Below are 13169 nucleotides of genomic sequence, written 5' to 3' on the forward strand. Positions count from 1 at the left end.
TATATATATATATATATATATATATATATATATATAAACAAGTGATCCTTGTGACTCTCTACAACGTCTGTAGCAACTTTATGGGTCCTGCCATCCATGCATCAATGAGAATATCGTATTCCAATTGCCCAGGGTCACAAATTGGAGAGTGCAGAACACTGAAAACTCTTCATGTGTTGAAGGGAATGGATGAAATATTGTGATGTCATCGTTAAGACTCGAACCCCCTGTTCTGACAGTCATGATATTGACATTTTAGCCTTCTCGGTTATAATATGTTCACATCTGCTAGTAACTAAGTGGCTTCATTAGTTGGATCTAGCTGGTGCGATAAAATTCTGGTTGTTTAACCGTATTAGGAGAAAACAGTTAATGAACGGTTTTTTCTCGCAGTAACAGTTTGAATACCGTCTTATTTATGGTTCTTATGTTATAACTCTTATCTAATAATGTCTGTTTTGTTTGAATATGATAAAATAACAATTAAATATTATTTTAATCTTTTTATATATATTTTTAGGATTAACAGTTGGGAAGGATAAAAGTGGAGCTTATATGACTTTACCATCTCCCAATGTGCACACAGCAGATGTAAGTATACTGATAATATTTTTTTTTAAAAAGTGAAAACAACAAAAGTATTGCAAATTATTGTTTAGTTTATTAGTTTGAAGTGTTTTTAGTTCGAAAAGAAAAAGCACAAATCTTGCAATTAAAACATTGATAAAAATGGTTATTTGTTTTTTTTTTCTTTTTTTTTTTTTTGTACTTTAAGTTCTNTTTTTTTTTTTTTTTTTTTTTTTTTTTTTTTTTTTTTTTTTTTGTTGTTTTTTTCTAAAAATGAACGATATTTACGATATGAACTGGTCAATTTTTAAGAACAAATTCATAGGTTTTCAAATAAATCTATTTTTTGAGAACTTGAACATGCTGACTAAGTTAGTTCTTAATCACTTTCAGTACTATAGTACTATGCGCTGTTTAGTAATTGTCATAAAATTACGTTATCTAAGTCTGATTAATATTATGAAGTAATTTAAAATTTATTACTGTGTATTTTATTTTAATAATAGAATTAAATCATCAATTAAATCAAATCCAGAAAATTTACAAAATTCGAATCAAAAAGCTTTGAGATGTAGATAATATGCGTCATTTATCAACCCCATCTATGCATCTAGCATCTAATTTCCACAAGCCTCCATAATCTGTTAATTCGAATAGCAGTTATTATATTCGATTTATTCAAACAAGTTTATCAATGTTTCTTATTAAAACCAACTAATAAAATTTAGTAATTTGTAGTAGTTTATTATTCATGCTATTGATACAAAATTATCAGTTAATCTATTTTAATACTAATACAAAATACAAAATAATATTCGAACATTTGGAAATTAACAAGTTGATAGCAAACATGGTAGTACCAAATTCCTTATTTGTGTCAAATAAAATCCAGTTTATTCTGGTTTATTGATTTAAATCATCTGTTAATTTGAATCAGTGATTCTAGTCTGTTAATTCAAATAAATTGATTCAAGTAAACTTAACGATTGTTTTAAGTATATCGCTTATAGTTATCATCAAGATTATTTGACTTGATTCAACAGTTAATTTGAATCATCTAAATTATTTGATTTTTTTAATTCAAATCACTTTAAAGATTCATTTTTAACTCCACATATTTCCTATATTCTGCAACAATTTATCTATTTAAACACTTTCTTGAAACATGTTTCGACAAGCACAACGTATACAAAAATACAAGGTATTTACAAACAGTAAACAAATAAAACTTAAATTGCACAGTTAAATTCAAAGGGGTGGATAACTGTATAAAAACCCGAATATTTTAATAACTGTATAAAAACACGAATTTTTAGCACATTTTCCTGTAACTTTAAATATTTAAAAATAACTTATTTATTCGTGTGGAACATTGGTTAAATTTTAAATATGATAACAATTTTGATACATAACATTTTCCGAAAAATCAGTTTTTCCAAAAAATCAGGCATTCTAAAAAATCAGACGAATATTCTTCAGACGTTGACCGAGTCGTCTGAATAGAGTCAAAATTACTAGGCAATCTTACACTGGGGAAAAAAAGTGTTTGGAAAACTGCCAAAATATGTTAGAATTTACCGTATTTCTAGCTCTAAGGAAGTGCTTTGGTAATGATTTTGGAAAAATTAACAGTAAAATATTGTTTTATAATATGTGATAAAATTTGGTAAATATGGTAAAATTTAATAATTTTATCAGGATACACTAGAGCATGGTATAAAAACCATTTATCTGATTAAATGTATTCTTCAGTTTTGTATTTTTTGCTAAATACGTGGTAATAAGAAATTGAATTTTGAAAACCGAAATTTCCAGTAAATCGTTGCTATAAGAAAAGAAAAATTACCTACTGAGTGGTTTGGTCATGGCCATGTGGCTTGGTCATGGTTGGGTCATATTTTGATTCCATCGAGTTAACATCGTTGAGTTTCAATATTTATGCTCACGCCGGCCAGGTAGCCGAGTGGTTAGTGTGTCTGGCTGCGAAGTCAATGGCTGTGGGTTCGAATCCCTCTCAGGGCATGGATGTTTGTGTGTTGTCCTCTGTAATGTGATGAGTGAATGTGGCCCACCCTATGAACAGATAGCAGGGTAGCGTGGGTGGTAATGTTGCTCGCCTCCATGACTTTGGTTCACAGGTGCCCACTGAGTCACGATAAATGAGCAACACTTCCGTCATCTGCTAAAAAGTTGAGTGTCAGCCGTTATTTAAAAAAGTATTATTATTATTTACCACTTGTATGTATACACCTATTTTAAAATTCCTTTAACATTATCATTTATATCATAGTTTACAGTACCGCAGTGAACTGATCGTTAGGACACGGTTCCTAGCAGATCACCGAAGTCAAGCATCATTGGCTGCGGTCAGTGTGCGGTTGGGTGACCACTTGGATTAGTCTGAGTAGGGACCGAGGATGTGCGGTATTGGTCCTCGTTAAACTGTTCTACAGTAAAGGGCTCGACTTCGCGTTCAGGTCGTCGGGCTACTGAAGCTGGGATGCCATCCCCTCTGCAGAGCATCAAAATTATGATGGTATGTCTTCGGATCATCCTCTGGGATGTTTCCCAGACCGTCGCCAATAGCCCATTGTGCAGTTCTAGTGCAACGTAAATGAACTACAACAACAACAACATAGTTTACAATTATAATTTAAATATGGTCGTCGGGCTACCGAAGCGGGGGACCATCCCCTCTGCAGAGCATCAAAATTGTGATGGTATGTCTTCGGATCATCCTCAGGGATGTTTCCCAGACCGTCACCAATAGCCCATTTGCAGTTCTAGTGCAACGTAAATGAACTGCAACAACAACATAGTTTGCAATTATAATTTAAATATGGTCGTCAGGCTACCGAAGCGGGGGAGTCATCCCCTCTGCAGAGCATCAAAATTGTGATGGTATGTCTTCGGATCATCCTCGGGGATGTTTCCCAGACTGTCGCCAATAGCCCATTGTGCAGCTCTAGTGCGACGTAAATGAACTGCAACAACAACATAGTTTGCAATTATAATTTAAATATGGTCGTCGGGCTACCGAAGTGGGGGACCATCCCCTCTGCAGAGCATCAAAATTGTGATGGTATGTCTTCGGATCATCCTCGGGGATGTTTCCCAGACTGTCGCCAATAGCCCATTGTGCAGCTCTAGTGCGACGTAAATGAACAAGAACAACAACAATAATTTAAATATTTATAAAAGAGATTTTAAATACATATTTAAAAAACGTCCTGTAGCTTATTTACTAGTTTCTTGTTTATGTTGTTCTGTTTTAATTTTTTTTTCGGCTTATGAAAATTTTTAAACCATCTGTATTAAGCACCTACAAAATAGTATAATAAAATTTTCTCTCCGAATAAATGCTTAGAAAATAAATGTTCCGGAACGATCCAGAAAACCACCATCTCTTTCTTTTCATTTCTGGAACTCACGATGTTCGTGCAACCAAGCTGTACAATCCAATAACTCATCGCATAAAACCAACTTCAATTCATTTCTACTGATTTGTTCCACAGTACGAGTATTACTGACAAACCTGGTATTTGATAGATATCTATTGGATATCGGTATACGATGAGTTCGAGAAAAGGGGGAAAATAGAGAAAATAAAAAAAAACTGCAAAAGGGGAATAAACAGCTTTGTCGAACTATATTCGAAACTTCCTTTTCAAACTGATCGGTAATCTTAAATCCCTTTTTCAAGAAAACGTCCACCTGTCGTTCGAAGTTAAATTTGAAAAATAAAATCCCTTCGTTTTTTTTCTTCTTCTTCTATTGAATAAAAAAGTAATGAAGTCTAGTTTTCAATTTTATTTCGTTATTTTTATCTTTTTTCTATAAAAAAAAAACATTCTTGAAGTTAAACGATTACGATCGAGTTGTTTAAAGTTCTTCTTTTTGGTGGTTGGTTTTAATCTTAGTAGATTTGAATAACTTGTTGCCATACTTTTTATCCGAAATATCGCAATACATAATCTCAACAATTTCTAACTTTTATTAATTCCGTTCCTTACATTTTTTTTGCTTTTAGAAATGTGGAATTTTATTTATAATTCAAGCATTTAAAACTACTTTCAAGTGTTTGTTATATTTTATAAATACTAGTTTTGCATGGAGGGGAAAAGCACGAGAAACTTTTAACAATTCCGTTCCTTAGATTTTTTGCGTTTAAAAATGTGAAGTATTATTTATAATTCAAGAATTTAAAACTACTTTCAAGTGTTTGTTATATTTTAAAAGTACTAGTTTTGAATGGAGAGGAAAACTACGAGAACCTCTCATGGTTAGTCTGACGGCAAGGGGACTCTAACCCATTATGCGTCTACCACTGAGGATATTTTACGTCAGTACTGTGGTCGGTGCCAGCAGGGTGCGGAATTCAAATCCCAGGCATTGCGGGGATCGAAACCGAATCGCCTCGTTTGGAGGCGAGTGCTATACCCCCTGAGACACCGTGGCTCGATATACAACCATTGAAAAAAAGGAAGAATCCACCTATTATGATAATCGAATAATGATCCAATGAAATTGTTACAATACTTACGCTGCAAATGCATTAATCAACCAATTAAAAATGGAAACGTTATTAAATCAGAAATCATTATCATAATGAATCTTTGTCAAATACGAGCTATAAATCTCTATATAACGAAGAAAGAGAATGGTCTGACACAGTGCGATGTGAATATGTTAAAGGTTGTAGAGTTTACATTAATAGTATTTATTTAATTTTAGTTTCATTTTTAAGCGTTCTCTTTCCAGCAATTGAATTTCAATATTATATTACATATTTTAGCTGTCTAGATTGATTTCAAATTCCCTATTAGAACAGAAACTGTTTATCATATAATTTAATCCCATATATATTTTAAATCTAAGGTTTTAAGAAATTTAAACTATATGCTGGCGCCATTGTTCAGTAGCTATAAATCAAATTAAAAATAAAATGAGTTTTTTTTTTCCTCTCTTAGATTTTTGTTATTAACGAAATGAAAGTTGTTACTAGCGATACAGAAATCATAGTTCTTTTTACTGCCAGTAAAACATAAAACTGCAATTAATCTTGGCGAAGTCTCAAATTTGCATCCGTTGGCTTAATGATGTGTTCTTTTCCTGGGAATTCTACTTCTATCGATGCTAAAATCGATTTATTTAATTGTGCCTATTGAGACAGTGTAAAGACAGTATACTGTCTAAATAGGTACAATATAGTTATAACTACAGAATAGATACACAATATAGTTTTAGTAAATATTTTAGCTCTTTAGAATAATGTCAAATTGCCTATTAGAATCAAAACTGTTTATCAAGTAATTTAATCTCATATAAATTCAAAATTCAGAGTTATAAATAATTTTAACTATATGTTCGCGCCGTAGTGCCATAGTTACAAATCAAATAAAAAATAAAATATTTTTTTCTTCTTAGAATTTTGTTACAGTCAAACTTATAATGAACTTTCAAGAGACCGAAATTTCGGTTAACGGTGAATCCTGATAAACGGATTTGCGGTTGTGTGACGTGGGCGACGCTGCTCCACCGCCGTGGCTTCGCCACAGGTGCCCACTGGGTAACGAGAAGAGAGTAGCAGTTCTGGCACTCCTGGCCAATGGGACAATACATCCCAAGTGCCCGCCGTTTAAAAAAAAAAGTATTCCGTGCTATAGATGGTTTTAAAAATCGGCATATGTATTTATTTTGAATTGGAAATTTCAAAATTATTATGAAAAAATGAATAAAAATCAGTTGGAGAAAAAAGTTAAAAGTAAAAGAAAGGTAAGAAAAAAGTTAATAATATCCAACTTCCTCTCTTTTTTTAGTTCACTATATCCACAAAAAATAGCATTACACGTGTGTAGCAAGGCACGGGAGCAAACATTTCGTTCACTATATCCGGGAGTTCACTATAAACCGTGTTCACAATAGCGGAGTTTGACTGCATTACCTAAAGTTCGATAACGAAATTATAGTTCTTTTACTGCCAGTCAAATAAAAAAAACTGCAATTAATCTTGGCGAAGTCTCAAATTTGCATCCGTTGGCGATGTCACAGGCTTGGCGGAAACAGGAGCAACCCTTTTTTTTCTCAGTTGATTGGATCATCTGACAATGAACTAAAAGCTTCGAAAAAGCTAATCACATCCACTCTCCTTCAATAACTAAACAAGGGTTGACGAATCTCATACTGTTTCGGATAGTGTTCTTAATGATGGGTTATTTTCCTGTGAATTCCACTTCTATCGACGCTAGAATCGATTTATTTAATTGTGCCTATTTAGTCTATCATGTTGATTTCCTTTTCAACTGATTAAAATGGATTTCGCCGCTCCTACGATTGACGGCTGGATTTCTATGCTAATTTACTTTTCCCGAACTTTATTTCACGGGATAGAGTGAAAATTCCGGAAAATTCCGTTTTTCGTTCATTTAGGGATTATTGAAGGAGATGGAAGTTTTTATTACTAACCATTACTGGAAATCAGCGGTAAATTAAAACTTTTTTATGGACTTTGCTTATCAAAATAAGCCTATGTTTTTAGATTAAATATAATGCTCGCAAAAATGAAGCTTATAACATTATTACGCGCATCATATATGAATGCTCGAATATATTTTTAGATTTATAGCTCAGAAAGTATATATTCGCAGACATTTTGATGATCAAAACAAAACTATGTTTTTAGATTAAATATTAATAATGTTCGTTACAGTACATATATTACAGCTTTTATCATGATTAGAAGCATCATATAAGAGTACTCGATTATATTTTTGTATTTATAGCACGAAAAGTATATGCATATTCGCAAGTAAATCGTACATATTTTAATGATCAAAATAAAACTATGTGTTTAGATTAAATAGTAATGCTCGCAAATATATAAATATATATTACAGCTTTTATCATTTTTACACACATTATATTTGAGTACTCGAATATATTTTTATATTTGTAGTGCAGAAAGTATATGCATATTCAAAGATAAGCTGAATGCTCTTAGTAATCATTTACGTATTTTTATAAGTTATTATTAGTACTCGTTATTGTTATCTGTATTAGTACTCGAATATATTTTTACATTTATGATACAACAAAGACATTGGTACAACTGTTATGAAATTAATAGTACTCATTATTTACATATTTTTTATGCAAATTAATAAAATGTATACAATTATTTTTACCAGACTGCTGCACATATACTAAAATACACTTTTCCTGTTATAAATTGTAAAATGTTGCGATTCACTGTATCCACTTGGTACATTTTTTCGTGGTAAAATACTTGTTATAAACGTATTTTTGTACTCATCGATAATACGCTTTGCGTATAATTTTTCAGTTATAGTATTATTATTTCGTAGTTATTTTTTTTTATTGTTGTTGCTTAGTGCTCATTATACATTCATCAGTGCTCGTTATGCATTCATACTTCATATAATTATATAATGCCGTAATAATATTATCATTCACTATGTATTTTGGTACAGTTGTTACTCATTATTTAAGCATTTTTGTTTTAAAAAATACAATATTTTAGAATTATTAATATCCGCTACCTGCAAAAGTACCATACATAGTTGTAAGTACTCACTTCAATACTATGCAATTGTAAAAATATTGTGATAAATCATACGCTATGTTTTATATTCTCTATTAGCTATCGCCGTATATAATGTTTGCTTGTAAAAGTCGTACAAACTAAATGTTTTTTTAAGTGGAATACAAGGCATTTGATCGAAATATTTAGAAGAAAATTCAGCTTATTGCACCAAAATATCTTGATAGTATTAAACTCCTGACAACTCTCTTAGATTTTGAATTTTATGTACTCAGCCGAAAATGTGACCGAAATTAAACGAATTTTGCATTAAACATTATTATTAAAAAATTAAGGCAATTTCAGATCAAACTATAATAGTGATTTTACTTCAAAACTGGTTTCACTATTAAAATAACAAAAAAATAATGCTTCAAAACTAACTTTCGTCTGAAAATTTATGAGCGTTGCTTTCAACCTGACTTCCATTTAAGCAAATAATGAGAGTTGCTTACGTACTGTCTTTCACCCAAAAATATTAATGAATGTTGCTTCCGAACTGACTTTCACCCGAAGATATTAATGAGTGTTGCTTCTAAACTGATTTGCACCAAAAATATTAATGAGTGTTATTTCCGAACTGACTTTCACTCATAAATATTAATAAGTGTTGCTTCCGAACTGACTTTCACTCAAAAATATTAATGAGTGTTGCTTCCGAACTGACTTTCACCCAAAAGTATTAATGAGTGTGGCTTCCGAACTGACTTTAACACACAAATATTAATGAGGGTTGCTTCCGAACTGACTTTCACCCAAAGATATTATTGCGTGTAGCTTCCAAACTGATTTTCTTCAAAAATATTAAGGAGTGTTGCTTCTGAACTGACTTTCACACAAAAATATTAATGAGTGTTGCTTCCAAACTGACTTTCACACAAAAATATTAATGAGTGTTGCTTCCAAACTGACTTTCCCCAAAAAATGTCACCCAAAAATGCTAATTATGAAAAACAATAAGGAATGTTACTTCTAAACTGACTTTTTATTGTAAAATATGGACTGCTGCTTCAATTTGCAAAAACAGAATGAAGGAAGAAAACCGAAAGTTTTAGTGAACAAAAATCATTAATATACACGCTTCCACCACTATCAATCATTATTTCCTACATACAATATCTTAGCAACAAGAATTTCTACGATAATTAGCATTTATTGTGAAAAGAAAATCGTTAATAGAAACTAATACAATTTTAAATACATTTAAGGTTTACCACGCATGTTCATTGTGAAGGACAATGAACTAAAACTACATCTGTTAAAGTGTGTAAGTAACATTCTATTCTTATATGAGATGGATATAAAGGATTTAATTCGCTTAAAGCTTATTACTGATGGAGTAAATTCCAAAAATCGTCCGATATCACCCTTGATGATATCAGGCCCGTTGTGCTATGCTTTTTCTGATCACACAATGGATATCTTTTTGGATATTTCAAGAAGAACTAATTATTCACACAACGCCCTCTATTCCGTATGTATTTCGATTTCTTTTATGTATTTAATTTCTTGTAACTAAACATTCTTCACATTAATTTATAAAATATTAATTTTTATATGAAATTTCTATAGTAAATTTGCCTTTTATACCTTATACATTTTGCCTTATGTACATTTTATCCACTGAATAGTTTTAAAACAATACTAGAGCAAGTCTGATTTATTAAAATTTCAATATTTATGAAAAAATTAATTTCTATAGAGCTTAAAGAGACTTGATTCTCGTCTAAAATTTTCCACAGAATGTCCAGCCCTCTTACTTACATTCTAAACATATATTTCTGTCTGAAAAAGTAATTAACTATACCACATTCCAAAAAAGGCACTCGATTTTATTGCATTTTGTGACACACAATAATGCGTACAGTTATAATGCATTTCAATGCAATAATGCATGCAGTTTATAATTTCAAATGAGGACAGATACTCTTGTTGCGGGTAGTATAATCGAACCACAATATTACAAACTTCGATACCACAAATTTTTCAATATCACGAGAAATTTATCCTACAAAAAATTCCCTCCTCTTTTGCTAAACTTAAAATAGAAAAAAAAACTCAATTAGTTGAATACATTTCTCAGTAAGTTTTAATTTCATGAAATATTACTGATTACCCAATATTTTTTTTTCATTGTTTTTGAATAATTTAAAAGATTTTCTCAAACTTCAAAGCTTAAAGATTTTAAAATAAATACTGCAAAAATATTTAATTGTACCAAGCGAGAGAAAATGTTATTTGGTATTGCAAATTCGAGTACAATTGTTCTTCATTTCAAAGAAATTAAAAAGTTATTAAAATTCCTATTTTGCTTATACAAAAAAATATGCCTTAAACAAATTATTTCAATATTATTATTCATGCAAAAAAAGGATTCTTTAATTTTATTAGAATCGCTTTAACTGTCATAGATTTTAATACAGAGAAATTAAACTGAGAAAACAGTTTTATGATTTAAAAAATATTTCCCTTTTCTTACGTCTGGGGAGGGACCAGATTCATTGTCTTACCTTTCCTTCATACGCTTTATATTTTCTATAAAACTGTTTTTAGGTATTTTGCGTTTTTTGAAATATTTTAGATCTTAAATGACTAAGGCAAGTTAGTAAGGCTGTATAAACTAAGTATTTGGTTAAATATACATTACTTTAATGTATTTAAAGGAATTCGTATTTTTTATTACATGATTTGTTGTTGCTGTTGTTGTCGTTGTCCACTGAGGCAGAGGAGGTGCGATTGTTCTTGCTTTCCACAGGAGCCATTTGTGACCAATAATACGACTTCAGCCACACACTTCACAGCCCGTTTATAGGGCGGACTCTTTTATACATTCATCGACTGACCGTAATTTCGACCTCCAGTGAACAATCAATCTCCAATTCAATACCCCCAGAGGTACAATGTGCTGTGGGAACAAGGGGGACTGTGTGATCCGACAAATTTAGCGTGCACCAGTCACCATTTACTACACAGAGAGTCTTCAGCAGGCTGGATTCGAGCCCTCTCTAACGAACGTGAGTCCAGTGCCTTGCCAACCAGGCTATCCCGGCTGCATTGCATGATATATCAACTTCTTATAAATTATTTGTTTTAATATTAAAACCTCGTGATTAATCAGAACCTTCTTTAAAAATACTTGCACTTATTAGCAAGTGTTGAAAGAAGGAGGGAAATAAATTATAACACAAACGTAAAAAATGTAGATTATTTTTCTCTTCCAAATCAGTATTCCCCAGTCAATATTTTCTCTAACAAATATGGCCAATCATAATTAGGGATTAAAAATTCGCAAATTATTTCAACGATCATGAGATAGTTATTTTAACTCTCATGAACTTATTTGCATAAATGAAGGCTTAAGAATTAGTTGATGCTAAACAATATTATAGCTAAACAAGATTATTTTTTAATGTTTATTTCACATTTAGTTTATGAAATTAAGAATAGTTAAAATCTGATATTATAAAAATAAATATAAAATGATTAAAAATAATTTTTAGCTCTTTTTTCCTCTTTAATCTAGTAAATAATGATAAAGAAATGCAAATTAATAAATCAGTAGAAACTCATTACAAGTTAAACTATGATCATTTTTAAATCCTCTCATTTTAAAAGAAACATTTAGTTTATAAAATAATTTTATTTTCCACGTTTTCAATTATACAAAGAAGGTATAGATAATTTACTAAACATACTTTCTCTCAACTTTGTGAATTATTTCTTTTTACCAAGTTTAAGTATTTACATTAAAATAATATGAATACTTAAATATGTTAATTAAATAACTAATCTATTTAAAACTTTTAAAATATGCCCTCATTTGCATATTATGAATAGATACTCATTTTTTATTTTTCAAAAATTGTTAATGTTAGCTTATAGCTTACTTGAAAATGAAAACAAAAACAATTTAACGACGAAAAACAAGGTTAATAACCGTTTAGTAAATTAAAAAAATATAATAAAATTGGTCAGTTTTGCGTGATCTCAAAATACACTGGTTATCATAAATTAAGGAAAAATCACAAAAATAGCGATAACTCTTTCAAAAGTAAGCCAAACCGTGCAAAATTTGCATATGTTGTCCACTAAGAGTAGCTGAGTAAAATTGCAATATGCAAATTAGTGGCGCTGCACTCGGCTTACGTCATCTGCCTGGAGCATAAAAGTCCAAGTTTGAGAGAAAGCACACAAATTTTACTGTGATTGCGACATTGAAAATCTGAGATAGCCAATTCGTAATAATGACCTCTAGGCATCATTTGCCTGAAGAACTACGATGGAGAGCCATCGGGAGACTAGAGGCAGGGCAGAGTCAATCAGAAGTGGCCAGATGGCTAAATGTGAGTCCATCTGTGGTTCATAGACTTTGGAGGCAATTTCAAACCACAGATTCGGCATCTAGGAGGTTCAGTCAAGGACGGCCAACTGTTACGACCAGTGCCGATGACCGATATTTGACATTAAGTGCACGCAGGAATAGAACCGCTACTCCGACACATCTTAGATCCTCTCTTGCTGCAGCCACCGGAAGGTTGGTGTCAACGTCAACTGTGCGCAGAAGGCTCCACGAAGGTGGTCTGTATGCGAGACGACCAGCCATTTGCGTGCCGCTCACATCACGCCATAGGAGAGACCGTTTGCAGTGGGCCCGACAACATGTCCACTGGACGTCAGATCAATGGAGGCCTGTTCTCTTTACGGATGAGTCCAGGTTTAGTCTAGAAAGTGACAGTAGACGTTATTTGATATGGAGAGAACCTGGGACCCGTTATCATCCATCAAACATCCGTGAAAGAGATGCATACGGAAGAGGCAGTGTCTGTGTTTGGGGAGGCATATCCTTAGGAGGGCGCACATACCTCCATGTCTTTCCAAGGGGAACCGTGAATGCTCAGGTTTATCGAGACAACATCCTTGATGCTTATGTGCGCCCATATGCCGGGGCAATTGGTGATTGCTTCCTGTTACAGGACGATAATGCAAGACCACACAGAGCTCG

The 13169-nt window shown here is 32.0% G+C and overlaps 1 protein-coding gene across 1 annotated transcript in view; it reads left to right on the forward strand.

Moving 5' to 3' along the window:
• Nucleotides 1-13169, forward strand: part of LOC107437838 (uncharacterized) — a 327128-nt gene that overhangs the window by 189521 nt on the left and 124438 nt on the right. The window contains exon 6 of the mRNA XM_016049967.3: nt 521-591. Coding sequence (XP_015905453.2) covers nt 521-591 — 71 coding nt within the window. The remainder of the gene's footprint in view (nt 1-520; nt 592-13169) is intronic.

This window comes from Parasteatoda tepidariorum, chromosome 4 (genome assembly GCF_043381705.1).
Source record: "Parasteatoda tepidariorum isolate YZ-2023 chromosome 4, CAS_Ptep_4.0, whole genome shotgun sequence".
NCBI lineage: Eukaryota > Metazoa > Arthropoda > Arachnida > Araneae > Theridiidae > Parasteatoda > Parasteatoda tepidariorum.